The sequence below is a fragment of the Drosophila subobscura genome, chromosome A (assembly GCF_008121235.1).
Source record: "Drosophila subobscura isolate 14011-0131.10 chromosome A, UCBerk_Dsub_1.0, whole genome shotgun sequence".
Taxonomy (NCBI): Eukaryota; Metazoa; Arthropoda; class Insecta; order Diptera; family Drosophilidae; genus Drosophila; species Drosophila subobscura.
In genome coordinates, this window is record NC_048530.1 from 19,409,978 (window position 1) to 19,435,309 (window position 25,332).

The following is a 25,332-nucleotide window of genomic DNA, read 5'->3' on the forward strand; positions in this document are numbered from 1 at the left end:
GCCTGCAAGAAGAACGTACCCAAGCAGGATCTGAGGCAAAATTAGGGGTTCCAGCATGAAGATGAAGATGTGCCAACGGCCAAAACGGTGCACGGAGAGGCAGGCGGCCAGAGTCGAGGTGCTACAGATGATGATGGGGCAGGGCAGGGCAGGGCAGGGCAGGGCCGGCAATAATCGGTTGGTCTAATCTAGCTGCGCTTGAATGATGATGATGTGCCACGCCCCCCTCTCCCACACACACACACACACACACGCACACATACACACGAAAGCCTTAATTACAACGTGCCAAGAGTTAAGCCGAAAATTTCAGCTTGCTCTAGAAGAGAGTGGGCCGGGGGCAGGGCCAGAAGAAACAGAAGAAGACGAATGAATTGTGTGTGTGTGTGTGTGGTGTGTGTGTGTGGGGTACATTTTTGGGGTAAGAACACGTGCGCACATGTGCAACTTCCGTTAAAAATCTATTGCTAACTTTCAACAATTCACAGACACAAACGTGGCCAGACCCACACACTCACCCACACACACACACACACCCACAAGGTGAAGGTGTGCGCTTTGGCTGTTTGTGTAAGTGAGTTAGAGTTTCCTGCAGCTGTCGTGGCAACTTCCGGCTGCTGCTCCCGCTGCCGCTGCCGCTGCTGCAACAACGTTTACGTCGACGCCAAAGTCCATGTCTTACCCGGCAAAACGCCCCCACACAGACCCTGCCACTGCTTGTGTCCTTCTTCTATCTCTTGCATGACGGCTAAAACACTTATTTGGCTTAAGGCTAAAAACTCAAAGCCAGAAATAGCAATAGCAACAGCAACAGCAGCAGCCCAAGAGAGAGAGCATAAACAAAAAGGAGAGCGAGCCACACATATTACAGTGTCGAAGCTACAGCTACCCTTTAAAGTTTAAACAGATGCAAAGGTACGAAAAACAGGATTCAAAGCCATGAAATTTATAAATTTTTTATTATTTTGTTACTCTTCTTAGAGCATTTGCTTTTGTGTGCTGCAAATATCTAAACAAATCTGCTCCTAATGCAGCCATAAAATGTGCGAAATAATTAACCTACTGGAGGTCCAAGTTTTGGTTTAGATTTCAATGCTTCTTTCTTCTTTCTTGTTTCTTGTTTCTGTTCATTTCTTCTAATTCCTACCTGCAGCAAGAAGCACTCTCCATTTAGAGGTTTGGTCCTGCCGCTTGCCACACATTCTCGCATGGAGCATCTTTTTTTGTGTGTGTGCCAACCTGTGCCCAACGCTCGCTGCAGTTTCCCCCCAAAAATGTTCTCTTCTCTTGCATTTGTAATCAACGTACTCTGGCGGATAGTCGGTGAAGTAAAGTAAGTAATACGCATGCTGCTGCTCTGTGTGTGCTTAAAAAATTGCACAAAGTTCGAGCTGTTCTGTGTGTGCCGCCACCGTGCATAAGTGGGTGGACGAGTACGAGTACGGTTGGTGTGTGCCTGTCTCAGTCGTAGAACTGTTGCCGAAGTCACGTAATTCAAATAACTAAAGTTGGCGTAAATATGCCGAGCATACAACAGCAGAGACACACCGCTCCGCACCCCTCCACCGTCCAGCGGCTGCAGCATTGGAGTTACGTTGAGTTACTGGCAAAACACAATTGCTTATGCACTTGCTTGTTGTTTCCTGCACCGACTTTAAGCTCATTAATTTGACTAATTTTCTTTATATTTAGACCTTCAGAGTTATTGGAGCTTCACTTTCAATATGCAAATGCCTTGTGGAGTCTCTCCTTTTGGTAGCTAAGGCTCAAATTAAAGCTTTTAGCAGTTAATTACTTGCCCTCAAGCTGCAATGTATGATCGAGGACACAGGGATACAGCAAGCAGCTCCTCTTTAACCATAAAATGAAATAATTTTGTAGCTTAAGTGTCGCAGCGAATTCGCAAGATTAGTGCCAGGGCGAGGGATGAGTTGCTAATTACTTTCTAAGCCCTTTCTCAGCAGCGCGAGAGGGTGGGGTGGGGCGAAACATATTTGGAATGCTTATTGCACTTTGTACAGTTTGGCAAGCACTTAAGCTGCCCGCTACTGGAAGCACTTGACGCGCCCTGCTTTATGGGCCACGCAGCACAGAACTTCACATTGCTGTTGATGCACTTACACAAGGGTACATTGCTTTTAGCCACAAACTGGAGGTTAATGCAAGGAAGATGCTAGTTTAAAGTTATTATCATCATCAACAGTCGAGTTTCTTGCAGCTAAAACCTATTGCTGTATTATTCTAATTGATTTCACACGTGATATAGCCGCCAAAAGCGGATAAATATATTTTTGCAGCATCAAGTGGCACATTTAATGGGTTTGCAGAAGCCAGTCTCGCGGTAGAAACGCAAACCGACCGATGGGCGCTGCCGCATGACGAGGGAAATTACATTAAAATTCAGTTTTGCGGCACTTTTGATCTAGTCTATGGTATAAAAGTCTATCGAGTGCCAAGTACAGCTGTACAACAAATCAGTGACTGTTATGCAAGAGTATCTGAAGAAAGGTTCACATTTGTTTTAGAATTTTTTGTATTTTCTTTAATTAGTTACCCGATTTTTCAGCACACTTCGCCGAGATTGTGGCGGCTACTTTATATGTTAATGAGTTTTTCTGCCGCTGCGTCGTATACTTGCGCTTCTGACACAGATTTCCTTTGTCTTGGCCATGAGTGAAGTGCCTCCTTCTGCAGCTGCTCCTTCTGCCTGGACCAATTGAATTGGAAAACAGCTTTCGCGGGTTACATAATGCACACACACACACACACACAGAGAGAGAGAGAGACTCGTAAGAGTCCGGGAAACAAGAAGCAGAGGAAATGCTGAAAATTTCACAAAATACGAGTATGAAAGTCGCTGTCCTGCTTATCGCTGAAATGGTTTGGCAGGGCAGGGCAGGGCTTGGACGAGGGCAAAGTGTATGGCAAAGCGGCCGCTTTTTGCCAAAGTTCAAATTGCATTTGGTGGAGCGCACCGCCAGGGGAGTGGGAGAGAGCGAGGAAAAAAGCAAAGACCGAAAAGAAAATGTGGAAAAGCAAAAAGCATTTGATAGACAGAGCGGGGCAGACAGGAAGAGCACACACTCACACTCACACACACTCACACACACACACACACATACAGCCTCAATGTGTGGGGCAGGCAACATTTTCTTATCTAAACAATATTGCGACTGCTGCACTTGCAAAGCGACTGCAACAACATCCACGCTCCGCTCCTCTGGCTGATTGAACAAAGTTTGCTTGCATACATTTTGTCGTTGGAGTTTTTTGTCATATCTACTTACAGGGTATCCAAGGGTAGATCAACGCAGCGGCAGCAGCAGGGCATGCAGAGAAAAGGTCCAATGGGTTGGCTGCTATGCTGGGTATGAACTGGTCGCTCCGACTTGCACCTGACTCCTCTTTAGTTGACTTTTGCCCTGCAAATGAGAATATGGCAACACAATTTACTTTTTGCGGTTGTTGCTGCTGTTTTTGTGCACAACATGTGCTGCCAATGACTCCATGGATGCAAAATGTAGCCAAAATGTTGGTCAAGTTTGTGGGGAAAAGTCTTAAAGGCTACGCCAAAATGGCCCAAATTAAGGTTTATTCAGGAATAATAGTTGTGCTTAAACTGTACAGTTGGAGCAGCAGCTGCTAGCATTTTATAGTTTTTGATTACTGATGCACTTTGAGATCTTTGAAACAAACACACAAAAATACTACAGTTTGAGGCAACACGCACTCGCAGTTGTACAAGCACTATGAACAGTTTTACAGTTTTAGGAGCATTCATAAATGCAGTTTGTCAACTTCGGGGCCCAAATGAGGCCTACGCCAACATCAACCTTGATGAAAATCGATGTTAAATACAAGAGATAGAGTGATGCATTGCTTATTTGGGAAGCTTTTGTTAGCTTTGCATGCAAACAATAATACTATAATAATAAACAAACATTTAGTTACTTAACTTCCCGATTTTAAATGAAACTAAATCCAACTTACCTGCAAATAAAAATATCCATCGCATGGTTGAAGAACCTCTTCATTGAGTGAATCCTCTTGAAATAGTCTTAAGCCAAATATTTTTAAAAATATAATTTATATTTTAATCTAAAGGCAATCCAATCTTAGTGCAGCATCACGTGGAAAAGCTGCAGCAGTCGAGTCAAAGAGAGTATCCGCTGCTCGGACACTGCATCAGTTATGCACCTTCCTTTACTGCTTGCTGGCCAATGCGTCTGTCCTACGCGTGGTGCACGTTGATGATGTAAGGATGCGAGTTTCTGTGAAAATAAGGCTCCCGTCAATTGCTACTAATATTCTTCAACCTCCGACCATCATTGCCAAACTTTGATTTACTTTAATGTGAGCTTTGGGCAGCGCTTACTCTTACACCAACTAAAAGCCAAACACCAAAAGTTTATTTAAATTTTTTATTTTTTGTTTTCACTAAAACCTATTTTGTTTTGTATCATCTGGTTTGTTGTTGATAGTTCATTCTCTTGTTGTTGTTTTGTTGGGCATCATCTCTCTTTACTTTTTTGCCTGGGAAGCATTCCCCATCTTTAACAAGTCTAGCAATGGGCAATTTCTTTTGTAGAGTTTTTTTTTATTTCTGGTTTTCTGGTTTGGTTTTTTCTCTTTTCCCTCACAACGCTTTGGCGCTAACGTTTCGTCTCTTTCTATCCGAACACTCTACTTCCTGCTCTCTGTCCCTCTTTCTGTCCCTTTCTCTTTCTCTGCGCCTCCGTCTCTGTCTCTGCTTAGGCGCGCCACAAAGGTAAATGTTGGTTTAACAAAGTTTTTGTTTTTGTTATTTATAACTAATTGTTAATTTATAAATTATAAACTTAAAGCAGTTTCGTTACCAATTTTACAATGTAACATACATTTAATACGCATTTATTATTAACTTTTGAAGAAAATAAACTCCTGATGTTCTGTGTTTATGTGTTGTGTGTGTTCTGTGTGTTGTTTTTGTGGTTTAGTTGTTGTTCTTGGTTTGCTTTTTATCAAAATAAATGCGTACGTTCTTCTCCTTTTTTTCCCTTCATCTTCTAGGAAGCAACTTAAAATGTACAGCGACAATTCTTTGTTGGATGCGTGCTTTAAAATGTTGTTTGGAAATGTGGACTATTCCTAGATAGCTAACTGAAACTAATAACCAACTCTTTTCAACAAAACGAAGCAAACGGCAAGTTGCCGCAATTTACATTTTCGAATGGACCAAAAGAATTGTCTGTTTTGTGGTGCTGTTGGTGGCGGTGGTGCTGTGGGCAAATGATGTGCTCAAATTGATTGGATGTGTGAATGTGAATGTTGTCTGGGGGCGGGGTCTGTGGCTAAAATTGTGGGTTATGCAGCTACCGGTTAACCGATCATCAGCCCACAGCCCAGTCTGAAGTTGTTCTTCACATGATTCATGCGACCGCTGAGTAAAAGCGTGAATGGCAATGGCTGCAAACGCTTCTCCAGCACTCCCGAAACGTGCCAGTTCGTGTCAATAGAGCCTGCAAGGAAATGCATCAAGCAAATGAATTATTTCACACTCTCAAGCCTCCAGAATAGCTTCTGTGAGATTCAAGACTCACCTCGGAAGACCAAATCAGCCTTGGGCAAATCGATTTGGTAGGCCACAGTGGCGACTGACTCTTGCATGCGCAGGCTGGTCTCGACCTCGGCTCCAATCTGCAGCTGCTCGCTGGCCTTCTGGTAGAAGCACAGATGCAATCCACTCAGGCCCAGAGTGCCGGACCACGTCGTGTTGCCGCTCGTGTAGCGGCCCATGCCTGAGACAAGGGCAATCTGGCGCCCGGGCACATTCGGCCCATACTGATAGGCTATCTCGGCGCCCAGGGCAATGGCCGGAGTAACTGACTGCAAGTACTGGCCAACGATTACGCCAGAGTTGGTGAAAATATTCGGATTGGCCATGGTGAGCGAGCCCGTGAAGTCGTCGCCACGATAATCAGTTGTCAGCTGTGAGGCCACCATCTTCGAGTCCTGGACCTGTAGGATTCCAAAAGCATTAGACACTGCTGCTAGCGCATTGAACTCTGCTGAAGACTTACCTGCGAGGCGAACTTGCAGCGTACGCGCGGCGAGAACTGATGAATGACATTGGCATTCAGATTGCCGGATGGATCAATGTCGCCCAAGAGGACTGGGAATGCCTCGGTGGGGCTGAACTGCTTGGTGCCAACGTACGTGGCCCCAAAGCGGTAGCCGCTCGGCACGGTGCTGCTCATGTTGATGGTGTGCGAGACCTGGAAGTGATTGCTGAGGCCCTTGTTCAGCATAATTTTGGCTCCCTCGAAGGTGACGGCCTGTATATCTGTCGGTGGGGCAGGAGAGAGGGAAGAGAATAGGATAGTTGAATGAACAATGGCCTGATAATGCATAATCAAAGACAACAGCACACACATACACACACGCACACACACACTCGCACGCACTGCGGCCCCCCGCTCACATGTTGTAGGTTATGTCATCAGACAGCTGAGGTTTTTTTTCCAACCGCCTCGACTTTGGTCTATGAAAATGCGCACATAATGTGGTCGCTTCAATGGGATTCACTTACCTTTGCATTTTTTGTGCAATTCATCAACGGTGCCAGGATTCTCCAGTAAAATATCATTCCCGGCAGTGTCACTGGCGGCGCCCGATGGCGATGTGTTTGTGGGTGCAACCACCGGCTCGGGAAGACTCAGACCGGCAGCCACACTGCTGCTGTTGCCAGAGGATGCCGCTAGCACGTTTCCCATTTTTTGTTCTTATGTCTTAGTGCACAAAAATTGTTAACAATTTTTTTAAGCAGCACGCGCGATATGTCAATGAGCAGTGTGACCGCGAACTTATCAATGAAATATACCGTCAGTCCCTCGAAAATATACCAAAATATAGCTTTACATTTTCGAAATATACCGTAAATATACCGTAATGCTAAATCATATTCCTCAATTTTGATGTTCTATTTGATATTACTATCTTGCTAAAACTTTTAACACTGAAACAATAATTTAATCCGATTGGCGCATCAATTTGGCTTATTATAAATACTCCATTTTATTGGGTTGTATACCCTATGACCTTACTAAATATCGATATATTGAACACTATACATACTCATTTCTGGGTGTCAAATATGAGCACAGAAATACGCGCCTTTATTTAAAATCATTTCTGTCCTTTGCTTCTTCGTCCTTATGTTATAAAACATTACTTTCCTTTATTTGTATTAATAAAAACGTTTATATTTCAAGTTCAAGAATTATGTATAGATTTTCTTTTTCGTATTTCGTGTATATGGAGCCCATGTCTTGTCTTTCGGTTAACAGACCCTTTCCCGAATGACTTGGATCCAATATTAATGTATGTTACTGGGCTCTACCAGTCCCTGGGCCGGTGCAGGGGGCGTGGTTTGCTTACAAACGAAACTAAAAATAGTTTTTGCATTAATGATTTGGTTTCTCAGCTAAATTAGGTACGACTTTAAGATGTGCCTAGGGTGGACCACACACAGAAGATTTCGACAAAAAAAAAAAAAGAGCAAAAAACAAAATTTACAATAAACTATGGAAGAAACAAACAAAAAATAAACCTCTATCGCTGTTTGGACAAACAAAAACAATGAAAAGGGGGGAGGGGACCCAAACCCAAGGCGAACGAACGAATCAACAACAGGAGGACTTCTCCGGCTCGGCCACAACGAGATTGAAGTCGAGACTGTTGGGCGTCGCAAAGCCGGCCTTGATGCCATCCCAGCCATCCTCCGCCTTGTACTCGCCGGATCGAATGCGTGCGTACACCTCCTGGGTGACCATGCGGAAGGCCTCCTCCACATTGGCACCGGTGCGCGCGGAAGTCTCTACGAAATGCAGGCCATGCTGTTTGGCAAACGTCTGCGCCTCCTCCGTGGACACTTCGCGGTGGCCGCCCGCATTGATGAGGTCCAGCTTGCAGCCAACCAGCGCGAAGACGGGTCGGTGCGGCTCGATGTGGCGCTGCGCCTCCATCATCCACAGTGGTATATGCTCGAAGCTGGCATGATTTGAGATATCATAGACGAGCAGAACGCCGACTGAATTGCGATAATAGGATTTTGTGATGGAGCGGAAACGCTCCTGGCCGGCCGTGTCCCACAGCTGTAGTTTGATTTGTGTCCCATCCTTCATCTCAATGAGGCGGGCAAAGAAGTCCACGCCCACCGTCGGATCCGAGAGCTGAAATGGTAAAAGGTTGAGACATTCCATTTAAATTGCGCGGGCAAACTGCTGCGAATGATATGGCAGCTCTGGTCTCTGGTGCAGCCTTGTTGTTGTTCCTTTCATTATCAGGCGAGGACACACACACCCACACGCACACATGAGACAGCATCTGAGCCTGAGAATCAGGCCTTTGTTTTATTTTCTTTGTGCATTAATCATTGAATTATGTAAGAAAACGCATTAAATGCATCTGTTAGGCGATCGCACTTGACACACATACGCACGCACGCACACACAAACACACACGCTCACTCTGCTATCACTCGTTGGGGTGGGGAATACAAACTTCGGCAAATTTTCCATCTGTAAAGAATTTGAGCAGCGAACTCTTGCCCACTGTGCTGTCGCCGATGAGTATCAGGCGGAATTGATACTCGAAAATGGGCTCGACCATATTGACTGTGTGTGCAACGGCGGCCCTTTGTTGATTTCTAGTTCAAATCTTCGGCTAAGACGCAGATTATGTTGTCGTCCTTGTCCTTTTGTTGTTCGTTTTGGTCAGTGGTGGGGCCAGCCCATGCCTCGCACCGGAACTGGATTACTGCACGACTGCTGCTGCACACTTGTTTTATTTATAGCTTATTAACGTTTCGTTTGCTGCTCGGGTTAAACGCCAATTATAAATATACTACAAAATATTCAGCTGCCGTGACTTTGTTTTGTTTTTTCTAACAAACACTGTGATTGTGTGCGTGAGTGAGTGATAAAAGCAAGCGTTGCCAGTGCGTGGACAGCAGTTACGAATGTGCTGTTAAGCGCAAACAAATAACCCAATAAATGTATTATCTCATATGCCCAATATCTTGCATGTTTTTTTGAATGAATTCATCTAGCTTAAATTATTGATTGAAACACGTGCTGTTAAGCGCCACTGATGGGTTGTAGTTTTAGCGCTGAGAATCCTAAATAGCTAGATATTTTAAATAGAACAGCAAAGTCTAGAAATATAATTTAAGATGTGCGGTAGTTTTTTGGTATATTTTTGAGGGTTGTGTGGTATATTTGATCGATTAATCCGCGGTCCCACTGAACTTACTGACAGTTGTTCGATTTATATTAATTTTACGTTTGTTTTTCTGTCAAATTTCTCAGTTGCGGCAAAACAAATGTACAATTCGAGTAACAGGGGAGCGGCAGCAGTAGTAACGAAACAACTCAAGCGCCTGCAAAGAGTATACGGGAGGCGCGCCAAGAAGGTAGCCAGCGATTAAGGAAAAAGCGTGCTGCCGGTTACGGGCAGGGGTACGTACTCCGTATCCGTCTCCTTCTCAGTCTCCGTCTCCACATTAAACACACACACATGCAACGTGTATGTTGTGTGCGCTGCGCAAGGTTACCGAACAATATTATTACCGTTAATTATAGCTGCAGCGGAGCAGAGTTTATGTATATTTAAGCATATATACACACGCACCTACAGAGTACATATACATATATATATGTGCCTACACTCACCTACATAGATGTTAAAGTTTGTGCTAAACGACGCCGCTACCTGTGTGCGCAGCAATGTGCGAGAGTTCAGCCTCAACGCTCTACGTCTCCTGCCGCACCTGCCACAGCTGAGTCCGTACGATGTAAGTCGCTCTCCCGCATCTAACTGTACTCTGTATCTGTATGTGTATGTTTTGTTTTTGTTTTCATTTTTCGCAGGTGAATCTTCAGCTGCGGGAGAACGAATTTGTGTACAACTTCCCGGTGGATGGGATTGTGCGGAGTTACGAGACGAATCAGCTTGGCTCCAACTCCCCCTGCGAGGATTCACGCACCGAGGCCAGCTTGCTGCACAGAAATGGCTTCATTTGTGGCATATTCGATGGGCATGGCGGTGCCGCCTGTGGCCAGGTGGTGTCCAAGCGTCTCCTGCGCTATGTCTCGGCGGCCACACTGCCGCGCCAGGTGCTGCGGGAGCAAATGAAGCAGAACTGCAACAGCCAGTCCTTCCTCAAGTGCCACAACGACAACGTTGACTTCGTCAACGAGATCAAGCCGATCTACGAGCACAGCTTCCAGAAGTACATCAAGCAGCTGGCCCAGACACCGCAGCGGGACGTGAGCAGCGAACTGGTGCACGCCTTTCTCCAGCTGGACGAGGCACTGTCACACGAGGCGCTGGCCACCATCGATGTGCGCACCATGGGTGTGGCGCTGTCGGGTAAGAGGCTTGCTCCTACAAATGTTGCTTCACTTTTATCTATGGATGTTTTGTAGGTGCCGTGGCGTGTCTGGTGCATTTGGAGGGTCTGCAACTGCATGTGGCCAGCACTGGGGACTGTGGCGCCGTTCTGGGTGTTCTCGATCCGCAAACGAATCAATGGCATCCAAAGAAGCTCAACGTCGAGCACAATGTGGACAACATGGCCGAGGTGAAGCGCATACTCGACGAGCATCCCAAGGAGGAGCACGAGACGGCCATACGCAATGGCCGACTGCTCAGCCAATTGGCACCGCTGCGCGCCTTTGGCGACTATCGCTACAAATGGTCCCTGGACATAATGCAGAAGAAGGTGGTGCCCCTGATCGGGGAGCAGGCGATGGCACCCAACTATTATACGCCGCCGTACCTGACCGCCCGGCCCGATGTGCAACAGCACGAGCTGAGCATCAACGATAAGTTTCTAGTCATAGCCAGCGATGGCCTGTGGGATTTCCTCTCGCCCAGCGAGGTCGTCAGCCTCGTGGGGGAGCACATCAACTCGAAGAAGATACTAGAGCCGATGCGACTGCCAGAGGGTAATCCCACGCTACAGCAAATCTCTGATCAGCTGGCCGAACGCAAGTGAGTTTCCCACATCCATTCCGGAGGCTGCTGCTCAAGCTAAAACTTTTCATTCATTTTCCCCCCGCAGAGCTGGTCTCACACGTAAACCAATTGATCAGAATGCTGCCACACATTTGATTCGCAATGCGCTGGGTGCCACCGATTATGGGATCGAGCACTCAAAGATCTCGTACTACCTGTCGCTGCCCAAGGATGTGGTGCGTCTGTATCGCGATGATATAACCATTACCGTCATTTACTTCAACACGGAGCACATAGCCGGCCTAAGAGATGCACAGCCCGCACCGCCGGCAGCGTGATGATGTTTCCCCCCCACTGGACTATCTGACTCTTTTTGGATTTTAACTTTTGCCGCTCTGCTTGTAAAATACTTATTGGCTGCTGCCCACACTCTCCAGAAGCCTTCTCAAGCTGCAATACTGCTAGGCTAAGTGTTCTTTGCGTTTAAGTTTTGTTTCTTCGGACAGTAAAATCCTCTCTCTCGCGCGCGCAACACAAAATCGAGAATCAAATCGGTTGTTTTTATTCTTTACAAATACATTCAAATTACACTTTTTGGGGGGGTTGGTGGTAGAGGAGTTACAACTCTCTCTCTCTCCATATATAACTCTTCTTGTTATGCTTATATCTACATATATAAGGTATGTGGGGCAGGTGTACATAGATCATGTACATGTATGTGTGTTTGTGTGTGTGTTTTGGGGCAATTTATAAAGCTAAAATGAAGAGAAAACTCGAAAATGTGAGAGTTTCGCGGCAAACTGGTAAACTGTACGATCCTAAGCCTATACACAATAATTAAAACTAAGCAACTACTACTGTAGATAGAGAGTACTACTATAAGCAAGAGGGAAGCAGGGGCTCGATGGGGGGATGCATATCAGGGTTTGGGGTTGGTCATCTATTTAGGTTGCTTAGTCTTTGCATTCATGCTCGGCCGCCTCCTGGCGTCCCACACAATTCAAGAACTCCATTTGTATGTGCGTCAGCTGGGTCTTGGTGAAGCATTGCATTTTCTTTTTAAGGAAATCAAAGAATAGATCCAGCTCGTCCCGCTTGGCCAGCGCCCGGGCCACATGATAGGCATTGCTATGCTGTTCCTCCTCCTTGATCAGGGTGCTGCTGCTGGCCGCACTGATGGCCAGCGGCGGGCAGGGTCCGTTTGGATTGACGCCACTGTTGAGGGCCGGTCCGCCGCATGTTAGCGGCGGCAGTTGGAGTATGGTGGCCGTGGGCGTCGTATACGATGTGGTGTTGCACAGCGCCGATGACGCTGCTGGCGAGGTGGTGACTGCTGCGGCATTTAGGGACACAGCCGGTGTGCTGGAAATGGTTACGCTCGTGCTCGTCGCCTCTGTGACATCCACCAAGGAGATATGCTGTGCGGAAATGCTCTGTTCGTGCCGACTGGCAACAGCTTGGGCTGCCGCCGCCGCCGCTGCTGCTGCCGCTGAGGTGGTGACCAGCGTGAGATTCTTGAGCTTGCCGTCGGAGACAACGGTGCCGCCGCCGAGGACGCTATTGGTGGTCGAGCCGTTCACACAGCTGCCCGTATACTGATGATGATGGTGGGAGCGTACAGCGACCGAGACGGACTGCTGGTGCGGCTGCGGCTCAATGTCCGATATGCAAAACTCATGGGCATCGATGTAGTGGAAGCTCTTGCTGTGCGTCACGTCGCTGCTGCCGTCCACGCCGTTGCTGACGCCCATCTCGCAGTCGACATGGGCCCCGCTGGCCTCCTCGTACAGGCAGACCTCCTCGTAGTCCACCTCGGTGCCGGTGGCACCGTCCTCGTCCATCTCGTGCTTGACAATGTCCACCACATGGCCGTCGTGATCGACCACATCATCGTCCTCGTCCACATCGTCGACAACATCGTCATCGTGGGCGATCTGGGACAGCTCAATGCTCGAGATGCTGCCGTCGTGCTGCGACTGGTGATGGTGATGATGATGATGGTGCTGCTGCTGGTGATGATGATGCTGGTGATGATGGTGCTCATGATGCTGGGACACTGTGTCGTCCGAAACACCCTCCTCGTAGGCTGTCAGTATGAATGTTTCGGCCTCATCGCCGACCAGCGTGATCTGCGCATCATGATGCGATGACATTGCCGTATCCGACTGACCATCGTCGTCCCCATCATCATCGTCGTCGCCATGGTCCTTCAGGTGCAGCATGGAGCCGATGGGCAGCGTTGTGCTTGTGGCACTGCTCGCCTCATAGTGATTTTGTGTGCGATGCGACTTCAGTTTCGGCTGGTACACGGTCGACAGGAAATCCAACTCCTTGGCATACCGCCACTTGGACAGACGCCCCTCTATGCACTTGGGTGTGCGCAGGCGATACTGATGGTACGTATCCCGAAGGTTCTTCCACTTTCGTCTCACCTCCTGCACAGTGTACTTATCTGCACGAACGAAAAAGAAATTGTAGCAGGAACAATCAAAAAAGTGCATTTTGACTTACGACCAATCTTTTGGGCCACCTCCTGCCATCCGGTGAGGATGTCCGAGCGACGCCTTTGATTCGGCTGCAATTTGTAGTTGTAGAGCGCTGGATTCTGGCGCACCAGATTGATGAGCGTCAGAATGTCGTCGGTGGGCGCATTATCCTTGTGATAGCGCTTCCGCTCCGATGTGGACGACATGTTGTTTTTGTCTGCTTGTGCTGGACTCCCGCTCCCAGTGGTCACATTTAATTTTCCTCACGCAATTTGGAGCAAATCGGTTCTGGGCTTGGAAGGCAATGTTATTGTTTTGCAAACGGAATGCGGCTCCAGACGTTTTTGGTTCGTCTGCTTATTGGCGAGGTCGCACACACCACACCACACACACACACACCAACACCAACACCAATGCACACACAAATGGCGCGTAGGTGCGCGCTTGCCACACGGAACACGGCTACGACGTAATCGTAGTGGTAGCCGGAAGTAAATGAACCTGTCGTCTAGCTATGTCTCCAGCTGCGGAAGCCGATGCTGGGGCACATAATATATGCGGATTACCTAAACTCCAAATTGATTGTACTTGATGCTTTTTTACCTCTCTTCTGGCTATTGCAGCCTAGGGATGGACTTTACTGGCATTGGCGTACCTGTTACTTATCGCTAATATTTTTACCTCCACAGTCATCGCCTAGAGATAAGCACAGTGGTCTTGCTGCTCCATGACAATGGATTCGATTCTTTGAAGACATGCCAAGCCAAACAGCATTATTCTCATTTACAATCACTTTTCTAATTTCCTTCCGTATTTAATTGGCAATTGAACTTTAGGACAACGACAGTACGTTAGGGATGGAACCTTGCGCAGAGCCAATACACGCTCTTCACGATAGTTGTTGCCAATCGAATGCCACAACGAAGGTACAAATATTGTAAATTATTATTAAACAGTTTTTAAAGATTCATCAAATATTTTGATTTTTATTATCCAGCAGCATATAATTAGTCATGAAACTGCTGATTCAAATCAATTTTCTTATCAGCCGATACTATTCGATAGCAGTTGTAATGGCCGGCTACCGATAATCCACCCCCACATTGTTTGTCTCCGATGAAAAAAAAACAATTAAATATTAAATTGCCGCATAGAACGTGTTAAATTGAAAAAGAATGAGCACACCCGCTAAAAATAATGGCACGGGACTCGAGGATGTTAATATACCGGGGCAGGCGTACTTGCGCGAGGCTCTCACCTCCTGCACGGACCCCCTCAAAGCCATTGAGAGTTTTCAGGTTTGTTTACGTTGCAAAATGGGCGCGAAAAATCGCTAATGCACCTGTCCCACTCAATTGCAGCTGGAGAATGGGGTGCTGTTGCCGTCGTTACGGCCCATGCTGCCGCTGCTGGACCTCCACGGAGTGCGGCGTCTGGATTTCCACACGTCACTCATGGAGGAGCTGCGCGACAAGCTGATTGCCCACATCAACGAGCTGGGCCAGAAGGAGCCCCGCGAGCGTGACAAGAAGCTGAAGGAGCTGCTGGTGAAGAGCTTCCCCGTCGTGCGGGTCAAGTCACTGAGGCCGGTGGTGATGGCCATCCTGAGGAACACACAGCACATCGATGACAAGTACCTCAAGATTCTGGTGCGCGACCGGGAGCTGTACGCCGACACGGACACGGAGGTGAAGCGCCAGATCTGGCGGGACAATCAGTCGCTTTTCGGCGACGAGGTGTCGCCCCTGCTTTCGCAGTACATCAGGGAGAAGGAGCACATCCTGTTCGATCACACAAACCTCAACAACTTGTTCTTCCATCCGACGCCCAAGGTGCGGCGGCAAGGCGAGGTGGTGCAGAAGCTGGCCAACATGATCGGCACCAGCGTGAAGCTGTACGACATGGTGCTGCAGTTCCTGAGGACGCTCTTCCTGCGCACCCGCAACGTGCACTATTGCACGCTGCGAGCGGAGCTGCTGATGGCGCTGCACGACCTGGAGGTGCAGGAGATCATCTCGATAGATCCCTGTCACAAGTTCACGTGGTGCCTGGACGCCTGCATCCGTGAGAAGAATGTGGACATCAAGCGATCGCGCGAGCTGCAGGGCTTTCTCGACAACATCAAGCGCGGCCAGGAGCAGGTGCTGGGCGATCTCTCGATGACCCTCTGCGATCCGTATGCCATCAACTTTCTGGCCACCTCGGCCATCAAGATACTCCACCATTTGATCAACAACGAGGGCATGCCGCGAGACAATCAAATTCTGATCCTTCTGCTGCGAATGCTGGCCCTCGGGCTCAGTGCCTGGGTGATGATCGACTCGCAGGACTTTAAGGAGCCGAAACTGGACTGCCAGGTGGTCACCAAGTTTCTGCCCGCCCTCATGTCGCTCATGGTGGATGATCAGTGTCGCAGCCTGCACGGCAAGCTGCCGCCGGATGAGCGAGAGTCTGCGTTGACCATCATTGAGCACTCGGGTCCGGCGCCCGATGCCGTCGAGGCGTACATACAGGAGAGTGCGGTATCCAGCATTCTGGCCATGTACTACACGCTGCACACGGCCCGCCTCAAGGATCGCGTGGGTGTGCTGCGCGTGCTGGCCATACTCTCCGCCTGCAAGGATCATCGAGCGTACGAGGATCCCTTCCTGCACTCCCTGGTGAGCAGACTGAAGGCATCAGCCTGATGATTCAATCGTTTGATTATGTTTTGTTCCTTGCAGATCGCTCTGCTCATTCCGATGAGCGATGAATTCTCCACGGAGGACTTTTGCACAACCCTCTTCGATGAGTTCATCTTTGCGGGCTTGACGCGCGAGAATGTAACGTCGCGGCACATGCTGAAGCTGCTGTGGTATGTGCACAACAAGTTGCCCTCCTGCCGCTTGGGCACACTCATGAAGGCCATGCAACCGACAACGGCCCACAATGAGCATGTGCACAAGCTGTACGAAACTCTAACCGATCGCATTGCGGCGGGTGCACCAGAGACCCCGGTGGTGGAGACACCGCCAGCGGACTTTGATTCGCCACTGAAGTCGGTGCCAACGCCAGGACCGCACTACAATGCCCAATAGCCAAAGGAAACGGTGGTCGCGGTAACAGCGGCTGTCGTCGGATGATGGACAATCTTGCACGTAATAGATCTAAAGCTGTTCAGATGATGGTTGCCAGACACATGAAGCAACTATATAAGGAGGTCTCGTCGGCAGAACGGCGCCCCTAACAATGCTGTCAACAAGTGCGAGTGAAAGGGCTCTGCGTAGTAAGTGTGAGTGAAACGACAATTGAGTGTACTGATTAACCCTTTGAAGGCAACGTGAAAGGCAAACGAGTTGATGTTTGTTTTATAATTTGACAAGCAAACATGCACTGAACTCCAAGGGCGCAAGGCTGCCGACGAGCAGCCGACGAGATCACCTTGTAGAATTGCAATTTATTATTAGCTGTAGAATGTTCTTATTTTTTTCTATACTGATTTTCCACTGAGCCTGGGCTTCTTTTTATGCCATTGCAATTAATCAACAGACACTTATAGCTCATGTCCGTCATACAATGTCTGTCCGTGTTTGGTGGGGGAGACTTCTCAGGATTATATCACACACAAACCCTAATAGCAGATGCCTTAAATCGTGAAACATAAAACAAACAAAAAACTAGAAAAGCAATCAAACAAATTTTAGTTAAAAAACACATAGAAACCAATCAATGACAATTTATAAATGTAGTGCATAGATATATTTAGAGCTTCCGCACGAGGATTCTGCTGCAGTGCGGGGCCGTTACTCTCCTCTGAGAGACGCTTATTCAGGCTTTGTTTTTATTTGTTTTTAGCGCTTGAAGTAATTTTTTAGCTGTATACAAATCTTTGCAATTGGCAAATTATATAATTATTATATATTTAGAGTAGTTTTTGGCATTTGACCATAACAAATTGTTTCCACTTTATCATGTAAAATTGTTGCGCAAAAAGCACAAGAAACGTAATTGATTGATTAATTCATTTAAGAAAAAAAAACCAATAACTCTCCTCTGAGAGACGCTTATTTAGGCTTTGTTTTTAATAATTTTTTATCGCATGAAATTCTTCTATATACAAATCTTTGCAATTGGCAAATTATTTAATTATACATATTTATAGTAGTTTTTTGGCATTCGACCAAACAAATTGTTTCCACTTTATCATGTAAAACTGTTGCGCAAAAACAAAAGGAGACTTAATTAATTGATTAATTCATTTAAGCAAAAAACAAAAAATAACTCTCCTCTGAGAGACGCTTATTCCGGCTTTGTTTTTAATATTTTTCCATCTTTGCCATTGGCAAATTATATAATTGTATAAATTTAGAGTAGTTTTTTGGCATTTGACCAAAACAAATTGTTTCCACTTTATTATGTAAAATTGATTGATTTATTAATTTAAGCAAAAGGCAAATAATAGAAATAAATATATACAACAAATTAGAGTACAAATCTAAACACCATTATCGTGTGCACTTTTATTCGGGGGGAATTCTTTTTTTAATTAATTAAAAAATAAAATGTAAATATAAACATTAATGTAATTTATAACTAATACTTTGCATACCTTATGCTACCCTATCTAGGCTGGACGACTGTACAATGGTTAAAAAAAAACAACAAGAGACGCAATAGTTTTTACATAATTTAAAAATTTGTAGATGGGTTGCTCTGGCTCTTGGGCAATTCTTTTGCTCTGTTGTTGGAAGTGGCAGCTTGGAAGTCCTTCCGTTTGGTTGCAGTCGCTTTAGGGATACACCGGACTGGGCGGCTGTGGCGACTCCGTTTCCGATTGTGGCGTTTGGGGCGATTGTGTGCCCGACTGTGACGGACTGGAGGACACAAAGTGCGTTTGCAGCGGACTGGTGGCGGCTGTTTGCGGCAACAACTGACCGGGCGGCGTGCCGGATGACTCTGTGCCCGATTGTGGCGTTTCGGGTGACACTGTGCCAGGACTGGGCAGCTGTGAGGCATTGGGGGACACGCTCGGCATGCCGGCTTGTGGATTGGGCGGACTAGGAGAGACCGCTGGGGCCGTACGCGGCGGACTGGGCGGCACACGTGGCGGACTGGGCGAGACCGTTTGGGATGTGCGCGGCGAACTGGGCGACACAGTGGGGGGCACACGCGGCGGACTGGGCGACACCGTTTGCTGCTGATGCGGCGGACTGGGTGAGGCCGAACGCGGCTGTGGCGGTGCGGGCGTGGCAAAGATCTCCTCAATACGCTGATTGCGGCAGAACTTAAGCAGTTCCGTGTATTCCGTGTGCAGGCGACGCCACTGTCCGTGCGACTTCAATGTGTCCAGCACGCACTGCGCCAGCTCGTGCTTTGACGCGAACTAGAGCGAGACAGGGAGGAGCGTGGATAAGTGCTGGCAAAGCGTAAGCCAACCCATTCTTACCGTTGATATGCCCGTGTCCGAGTTCGAGAGCAACTCATCGAGGAACATGCGCAAACGTTTCTCCGAGCCATAGGCGGATAATTGAAGCGCCTGCATCGTGTGCCAATGCTTCAGTTCATCCGTCGATTGCAGCGCTTCGCACAACTTGATTTGATTGTCGATGAACAGAATTTTTGCCGTCTGCTGCCAGCTCTCCAATTTACGCCTGAGGGAGCAAAGGAGCAGGCAGATGAGGAGGAGGAATGTCAATGGTTGGGTTGAGATAACTTACAGCTCCATGCCGCTGCCGAGCACAAAGTAATTCTGGCTACTGGCCTGCATGCTGAGCAGCGGAAATTTACGCGCCACAAGATCCTCGTCGCGGGGCAGAGTGCCGCGGATGCCATGGTACATGATCGCATCCTTGGTGGCCAGCACCAGCCATGACTCGAGGCTGGTGGAGTACGAGTAGGAGTTGCCATTGGGGAAGCCAATCAGCGGCATGCCCTGATCCGTCACCGAGAACTGCACGACAGCGCCGTGCTTGATCAGCAGCTCCTTGCAGCCAGCGGCCAGGCTAATCGTCGCACCAGCAATATTCCAAATGCGCAGCAAACCGCATTCAGTCAGCACGCCCACCAAACTGTTGTCGGGACTCTGTTGGGAAAGGCATAAAATGGTTTATCTTAAGGCAACTTCTACCCTTTGGAATACTCACAAAGGCGCAGTGCACGGCCGAGCTGGAGAGAGCAATGGCTGGGAAGACATGACAGCCCGTTTCCATTGATATCAGCCGCATGCTGCCATCGAGGGAGCAGAGCATGCAGTATTTGGCGCAGAGATTCACATTGACCACAGGCGAGCCCACATAGAACTCCCACAGGAATTCACCATCAATGCTGGCCGTCACCTTGGCCAGCATCCCATGACTCGTCTTCAGGTGTCCATTCTGCACGAGCAGCCTGTAGTCGAGGGCCGTCTTCACGAACTCACTCTTCGCCGTGGCCGTAATATTGAGCTTGGGACCCATTGTTGTGCCCTGATGCTCGTCGGGGGTCTTGGGCGAGCGTGGAAAGTCCGCCTGCTGGCTGGTATCGAAGGGCGTTCGATCCTGCCGCCGATGCGCCGCTGCTGGCTGATTCTTGCGTGCCGACGACACCAGCGGCTCGGGCATGCGTGGCGTCACCGCGCACTCCGTGGGCGTGGTGGCATGCGAACGTTCTATCGCGGCTGGCACTGTGGGCGTGCCACTGCTGGAGGCAATGGAGGCTGGAGCACGCTCCTCCTCATTCAGCGGTATGAACATGGGCGTAATCCTTCGTTTGCCATCCTTTGTGCGTGTCTCGGTCTGCTTGCTGATGGGTCGCTGTGCCGTGGAGGCCGTGCGTCGCTCCAGCGCGGCATTGGGCAGCGGAAAAGGCAGAGCCGACGTTTGCAGTGCCGACGCCTCCGACTGGTAGGAACAACTCTGATCGGCTGTCACCACCGACGTCTTGTTGCCGAGACCCAAGCCGGCGCCATACAACTCCCCGTAAAGCTTCATGAACAGCGCGTCCATGTTGTCCGCGGAGAGTCGCTCGCCGAGCTCTTCGTCGGTGAACTGCAGGCAGGCCACAGTGCCGTCGCCGCTGCAGGCCATCAGCAGACACTGGTCGGGGCCCCAGGACAGGTCCAGGATGCTGTCCTCGAACAGTTCGTGGATGAGTACCAGCGGCCGCTGCAGCGCCGTCATCCAGACGGACAGCGAGCGATCCCTGGAGCCAACGGCCAGGCAGCAGTACTGCCGCTTCTTCTGGCCATCGGGCATTGGGCGGCACAGCACCGAGTTGTGGAAGCGGACGCAGGTGACGGCCTTGCGATGACCAACGAAATCCTTGTCACAGCGCCAGCCCTCACGCTCGATGATCTGTGCGGTGGGTACGCCGCCGTTCATGGCATGCGCCGAGACCAGATACTGGCCGTCCGGGGACCAGGAGAGACGCAGAATATGCGTCGTGCCGCCGCACTCCTCGAACGGCTCCGTGATCGTCTCGGAGAGTGTCCAGTCGATGGTGTTCCACGTTTTGATGCTATGATCGTCGGACTGGGAGGCGAGAAACCTGCCCACCGGATCCCAGGACACACCCTTCACCAGGCCCGTGTGCCCCTTCAGCGTGGTCACCATCGCGGGGAACGCCTGGGCATCCCAAATGATGACCGTGTTGTCGATGCTGCAGCTGGCCAAATAGATGTCATTGGGGGACCAGGCGAGGTCCAGCACATCGCCCGCATGGCCGCGCAGCGTGTGGAAGCAGCGCCACGATTCGTGATTCTTCTGCATGCCGCCGGTGCCGAAGACACCGCTGGATCCGGTGCTTTTGCGCCAAATCATTATCAGCTTATCGTCGGAGCCGGAGGCGAGGTAGACGCCGTTCTGCGACCAGCGCACACAGTTGACGCACGCCAGGTGCTGGTCCATCTGGCACAGCATCTTCGGTATCGCCTCATCGAACTCATCCTTCTCGCTGAGCACCGGCTGAAGGTTCCAGATAACGACACGACCGCAATCGTTGCCCTGACCGCCGGTGGCGAACTTTGTACAGTCCTGATGTATGTCTACCGAGAAGATTTGCTTTGCTGCAACACGCACACACACATAGACACAGAGAAAAGAGAGTTAAGGACTTGCTGCAGCAGCCGAGTCGACTCGGCCAGATGGGGCTCCTCTTCACAGCCTCCACACTCACCATCGTGATGGACCCATGCGGGTTTTAGGAGCTTCATGGAAACACAAAGACCTGGCTACCGACAGCGAGTATCTTTTATCAGATTGGATCTCCCTGCAATCGGGCTAATCAACTAATAAAAACTAATAATAGTTTTTTAAACATTTACAGCCGGCCTCACTAGTGTGACCGCGGATTTATCGGTCAAATATACCGCAAATGTAACTCTGCCTCAATTTCGATGTCGCAAATCTACCGAAAATAATCAAATATACCGAAAGCGGATGGTACTATCGGAAATGGCCACCAAATCAACAGGGGCATATCGCAATGGTTTACTAATCGTCCACATCAATGGAGTTCGATTCAGCTGTAAATGCAACAATGTAGGTGGCAGCACTACGCCATATAAATTCAAATTTATGCATTTGGGACTTCTCTGATTGCTTCACGCAAATGTACTATAATTCGTCAAACTTGAATCTTTTGTTTTTGCTTTATCAGTTTAAAACAGAGAGAAAATAACACGTTGTCTTTGCGTAAAAGTCCTATATGCAGAAACTAATTATTAAAGACAATTTGACGATTTTTCGGTTATTTTTTTACCAAAAGGAAAACAAAATTATCTTAAAATGAACATAAAATAGAAAAATTATGTTTAAAAACAAAAACTAAGCTTGTTCCAATATGTTATTTGGGTTTCTATCAACTTATTACAAAAAAATATACAAATCAAACATTTTATGCAGCTTTTTTAATAAATTAGTTGACAGCGTGAAACGGTTTTAAATAACGAACAATTAATTAATTACAACAAAAAAACAGCAGCAAGTGCGCAAATGAGAAACGCGGGCCAAAGTAGTTTATTTTTATTGCAAGAACACCAGCCAACAAATTCGCTGTAACTGGTAGAAGACAAAAATTAAATTCATTAGAGTCTCAGAATATATTTATTTAAATTGCACAAAACTGCACTTGAACCAATTTATTGCAAATCACTCATTTGGTGGAATAATTTTGGTGCCTTCTGGGGGTATTTCCAAGTACTCAACCGACTTCTGATGCCAAAGAACGCCTTTTCTTTGCTTTATGTTTTCTTTGCTTTTGCTTTTCTTAGCCTTTTTTTAGCATAGCTCAGCTGGGGGTGGAGTAAAACTAACGAAAGGAAACGAGCAACTAAAACACGAGAGTGGCGCTTAAGCGCCTTGCTGCCATTGGTCGGTGCCTTAGTGCTGGGGGCGTGGTATGGGCCAAGGGGGGATGAGAGATGACTTCAAATCAAAATCCAAATAGCACAAACAAACTGCAAGAAAGGCAGCCCGCTACAGATGCCGCTAAAAAATTGCTTTTGTAGAAAATTTCTCATTTGCGTAATTGACATGCATGGAATGGAATTTTGTCGCAAGTGATTTGTTTGTTTGTTTGCCTTGCGCCGCACATTTGCAAGTAGAAATCTATTACGGAGTTCGAGAACTCTTCCCTCCCCGCGAAAATCAAACAAATCTCAAGGCAAGCCGCAAATTGACTGACTGACTGGCAGAAGGACACCCACCCACCACTGTCTCAATAAAGTGAAAAACTGACAACACTCCCCGCGCCATACCTGGGACAATTTGCAATCCAACGCATCTGTCGCTGGCAACATGTGGCGTCAATGATGTTCCTGCCTCTCCTCTGCTCTCCTCTCCTCTCCCCAGGCCCCATCCAATTCCACTTGACAATTGCCAACAAAGCGCACGTAAAGCGATTACAGTCTGCGTGAGTGCATGGAAATGGAAATGGATGCCGGTCCGGAGAGAGTCCTCCTGCAGCTTACAGCCAGCTCCTCCACAGCTGCTTCTGTGTGTGTGTGTGTGTGTGTTGTTTGTGTGTGTCCCTGACGGATATTTGGCAAATCCGATGCCGACGCCAGCGGCACTTAAGCTGCTCAAATATGTCCCCATTGTGCGGCTTGCCAGCAACAGCAAAGTGTTCGCAAAATATGCACTGCAAGTCCAAATGTGTAGCTGGCAGAGGCACAGGATTTGTTTTAAATATATGGCAGCTGCTTTTCAAATCAATTAAATATATTTTGCAATTATTTATTGAAGGTAAAGTTGGTCCTAAATCTCTCAAAGATTCGTGGGAGGCCTCTTAGGCATTCGATTCTCGCTCTTTCCCTGCCAAAGAAACGGCGCAGCAATTCCAATTTAATTAATCAAAAAACATCGTTGAGAAAAAGTTTCACATTCTGGCAAAAAACTAATTCATTAGCCAAAGCTAAAAGAGAAAAATTAGGAAATTGAACGAAGCGAGGAAGTGGAATAAAAAATCAAGCACTGAAAAAAAAGCCGCGAACGTCTGCGTTGATTGTCCTTGATGGATGGATGGATGGATGTATGGATGATGGACGGAAGGACGAATGGATGGCAGAGCAGGCAGGCGGCTTGAAACGTTCAACCACAAACACTCATAATGGGGAGGTTGGTGCGGCTAAAAGCAAATGACAATCACAATGGAGTAAGCAACGTACCCGGGACCGGGGGCGGACAGGGAACAACGGAAAACATTTAACAAAAAGACAAGACACAAAGTTTAAAATCTAAAAATTCAGCTAAAAATGTTTGCACTCAATCGAAGTGCAGATGCGCTTTCTGCTCAAAATATTTTGAAATTTTATTTGAAATCCGTTGGATCTGAAAGTGTAGCTGGAGCTGCTGCTCCCAAAGATTGCTTTTCTTTCCCAAATGTTTTATTTTTTATTTTTTATGCTTACATAATTTCTATATGTATTTTTAATGGATTCATCAATGGTTTGTCTTTCATAAAACCATTAGAAAAAGGCTACCGAACCTGTAATGTCTACAGTCAGAGAATAATTCCAAAGGTTTGGTACACAAAATAAATTTGAAACTTTTATTTTGAAATGCTAAATATATTTGCACGCATTTTATATTTTTATCACTTTACAGAGTACAAAAAACTGACAGATATTTTCATCAATTCTGGATATTCCCATGCCCTTTTTGGGACTTCACTTTCTGCGTCGCAAGCTTTGGCTCATAATTCAACAGCCCGCTGAAAGGGTATGCAAAAAAATGTAAGTGAAAAGTGCAAAATCTAGAGCAGGGTTGGGGTGGGGGTGTGCGGTACCGTACGGCTACGGCACATTGCAATTTACATGCAAACAAACAAAAATAAGCCCAAGCCCGAGCTGAAAACCACCCACCGGAGTGGAATCCTCCCGCTTGCCACCCACCAGCGCCTGATGCTCCACTGTCTGCCTGCCGCTGCCGCTGCCTCTGCCTCTGCCTCTCTCTCTCCCTTTTACTTCTGTTCCTTTGCTTCTATGTCTATGCCTTTCTGTCTCTCTCTTTCTCTCTCTGTCGTTCGTTGAACATTTCAATCAACGCTCGAGTGAAATGTGAAAAAAATAATAATAAAAGCAAGGATAATATGGGAAGTGAGTGTGGCTGATGGGTGCTGGGCTGTGGTGCTGGTGGGTGGTGTGTCTCGCCGCCCAAGCGGAAATGGATGCGCACACAAAAGTGGCACAAATTGTGTGGCATGTGTGGGAGTTGCAGCAGCGGTTGTTGCATGTTCTACGAGTGGAAGTACGAGATGGCAATGGCGATGTCAGCGAACGTAAAACTATGCAAAAGTGGCAGAAAGAGGAGTGAGAATTAGAGCTAGAGCGGAAAAGAGATGGTGAAGCGATCCTCATAAAAGATCTGCAAACGAGTGCAGAGAAAAGCAGCGA

General features: G+C 47.8%; 6 protein-coding genes across 8 annotated transcripts; 2 read left to right on the forward strand and 4 right to left on the reverse strand.

Annotated features, from left to right (window-relative positions):
• Window positions 1-4,614: 4,614 nt before the first annotated feature.
• Window positions 4,615-6,828, reverse strand: LOC117903610 (mitochondrial import receptor subunit TOM40 homolog 1). Its single transcript, XM_034815867.1, has 4 exons — window positions 6,569-6,828; window positions 6,060-6,322; window positions 5,580-5,997; window positions 4,615-5,498 (listed from the first exon to the last, which is right to left on the reverse strand). The coding sequence occupies exons 1-4, from the start codon at window positions 6,750-6,752 to the stop codon at window positions 5,359-5,361; spliced, it is 1,005 nt and encodes a 334-aa protein (XP_034671758.1). The 5' UTR covers window positions 6,753-6,828; the 3' UTR covers window positions 4,615-5,358.
• Window positions 6,829-7,258: 430 nt separating this feature from the next.
• Window positions 7,259-8,947, reverse strand: LOC117903612 (ras-related protein Rab-39B). Its single transcript, XM_034815868.1, has 2 exons — window positions 8,542-8,947; window positions 7,259-8,210 (listed from the first exon to the last, which is right to left on the reverse strand). The coding sequence occupies exons 1-2, from the start codon at window positions 8,647-8,649 to the stop codon at window positions 7,662-7,664; spliced, it is 657 nt and encodes a 218-aa protein (XP_034671759.1). The 5' UTR covers window positions 8,650-8,947; the 3' UTR covers window positions 7,259-7,661.
• A 331-nt stretch (window positions 8,948-9,278) lies between these two features.
• On the forward strand, window positions 9,279-11,544 carry LOC117903609 (pyruvate dehydrogenase [acetyl-transferring]-phosphatase 1, mitochondrial). Its single transcript, XM_034815866.1, has 4 exons — window positions 9,279-9,832; window positions 9,909-10,410; window positions 10,467-11,034; window positions 11,105-11,544. Exons 1-4 carry the CDS (start codon window positions 9,719-9,721, stop codon window positions 11,334-11,336), a joined length of 1,416 nt encoding a protein of 471 aa, XP_034671757.1. The 5' UTR covers window positions 9,279-9,718; the 3' UTR covers window positions 11,337-11,544.
• Window positions 11,545-11,632: 88 nt separating this feature from the next.
• Window positions 11,633-14,351, reverse strand: LOC117903608. Its single transcript, XM_034815865.1, has 2 exons — window positions 13,510-14,351; window positions 11,633-13,450 (listed from the first exon to the last, which is right to left on the reverse strand). The coding sequence occupies exons 1-2, from the start codon at window positions 13,688-13,690 to the stop codon at window positions 11,952-11,954; spliced, it is 1,680 nt and encodes a 559-aa protein (XP_034671756.1). The 5' UTR covers window positions 13,691-14,351; the 3' UTR covers window positions 11,633-11,951.
• A 222-nt stretch (window positions 14,352-14,573) lies between these two features.
• Window positions 14,574-17,798, forward strand: LOC117903607 (negative elongation factor B). 3 transcript variants are annotated; one of them, XM_034815863.1, is made up of 4 exons: window positions 14,656-14,691; window positions 14,724-14,782; window positions 14,846-16,144; window positions 16,208-17,798. In XM_034815863.1, the coding sequence occupies exons 1-4, from the start codon at window positions 14,682-14,684 to the stop codon at window positions 16,559-16,561; spliced, it is 1,722 nt and encodes a 573-aa protein (XP_034671754.1). In that variant the 5' UTR covers window positions 14,656-14,681; the 3' UTR covers window positions 16,562-17,798. The 3 variants fall into 3 exon arrangements, with proteins under 3 accessions (XP_034671755.1, XP_034671753.1, XP_034671754.1); XM_034815864.1 differs by having other exon boundaries at window positions 14,574-14,782; window positions 14,846-15,606; window positions 16,319-16,366; XM_034815862.1 differs by having other exon boundaries at window positions 14,575-14,782; window positions 16,208-17,797.
• Window positions 17,799-18,252: 454 nt separating this feature from the next.
• LOC117903238 (protein HIRA homolog) lies at window positions 18,253-21,786 on the reverse strand. Its single transcript, XM_034815141.1, has 5 exons — window positions 21,615-21,786; window positions 19,607-21,504; window positions 19,181-19,545; window positions 18,910-19,114; window positions 18,253-18,846 (listed from the first exon to the last, which is right to left on the reverse strand). The coding sequence occupies exons 1-5, from the start codon at window positions 21,649-21,651 to the stop codon at window positions 18,253-18,255; spliced, it is 3,099 nt and encodes a 1,032-aa protein (XP_034671032.1). The 5' UTR covers window positions 21,652-21,786.
• Between the last annotated feature and the right edge of the window lie 3,546 nt (window positions 21,787-25,332).

Bases quoted from the DNA above. Each gene is read 5' to 3' on its own strand.
- LOC117903610 (XM_034815867.1), bottom strand. From the start codon at position 6,752: ATGGGAAACGTGCTAGCGGCATCCTCTGGCAACAGCAGCAGTGTGGCT. The intron at 6,323-6,568 runs GTAAGTGAATCC...CCCCACCGACAG, and splicing joins ATTGCACAAAAAATGCAAAG to ATATACAGGCCGTCACCTTC. The intron at 5,499-5,579 runs GTGAGTCTTGAA...ATTTCCTTGCAG, and splicing joins GGCTGATTTGGTCTTCCGAG to GCTCTATTGACACGAACTGG.
- LOC117903612 (XM_034815868.1), bottom strand. From the start codon at position 8,649: ATGGTCGAGCCCATTTTCGAGTATCAATTCCGCCTGATACTCATCGGC. The intron at 8,211-8,541 runs GTTTGTATTCCC...TTACCATTTCAG, and splicing joins CAGATGGAAAATTTGCCGAA to CTCTCGGATCCGACGGTGGG.
- LOC117903609 (XM_034815866.1), top strand. From the start codon at position 9,719: ATGTTAAAGTTTGTGCTAAACGACGCCGCTACCTGTGTGCGCAGCAAT. The intron at 9,833-9,908 runs GTAAGTCGCTCT...CATTTTTCGCAG, and splicing joins CACAGCTGAGTCCGTACGAT to GTGAATCTTCAGCTGCGGGA. The intron at 11,035-11,104 runs GTGAGTTTCCCA...TTCCCCCCGCAG, and splicing joins GATCAGCTGGCCGAACGCAA to AGCTGGTCTCACACGTAAAC.
- LOC117903608 (XM_034815865.1), bottom strand. From the start codon at position 13,690: ATGTCGTCCACATCGGAGCGGAAGCGCTATCACAAGGATAATGCGCCC. The intron at 13,451-13,509 runs GTAAGTCAAAAT...TCGTTCGTGCAG, and splicing joins GGTGGCCCAAAAGATTGGTC to ATAAGTACACTGTGCAGGAG.
- LOC117903607 (XM_034815862.1), top strand. From the start codon at position 14,660: ATGAGCACACCCGCTAAAAATAATGGCACGGGACTCGAGGATGTTAAT. The intron at 14,783-14,845 runs GTTTGTTTACGT...ACTCAATTGCAG, and splicing joins AAGCCATTGAGAGTTTTCAG to CTGGAGAATGGGGTGCTGTT. The intron at 16,145-16,207 runs GTGAGCAGACTG...TGTTCCTTGCAG, and splicing joins ATCCCTTCCTGCACTCCCTG to ATCGCTCTGCTCATTCCGAT.
- LOC117903238 (XM_034815141.1), bottom strand. From the start codon at position 21,651: ATGAAGCTCCTAAAACCCGCATGGGTCCATCACGATG. The intron at 21,505-21,614 runs GTGAGTGTGGAG...TGCGTGTTGCAG, and splicing joins CGCATGGGTCCATCACGATG to CAAAGCAAATCTTCTCGGTA. The intron at 19,546-19,606 runs GTGAGTATTCCA...CTTTCCCAACAG, and splicing joins CGGCCGTGCACTGCGCCTTT to AGTCCCGACAACAGTTTGGT.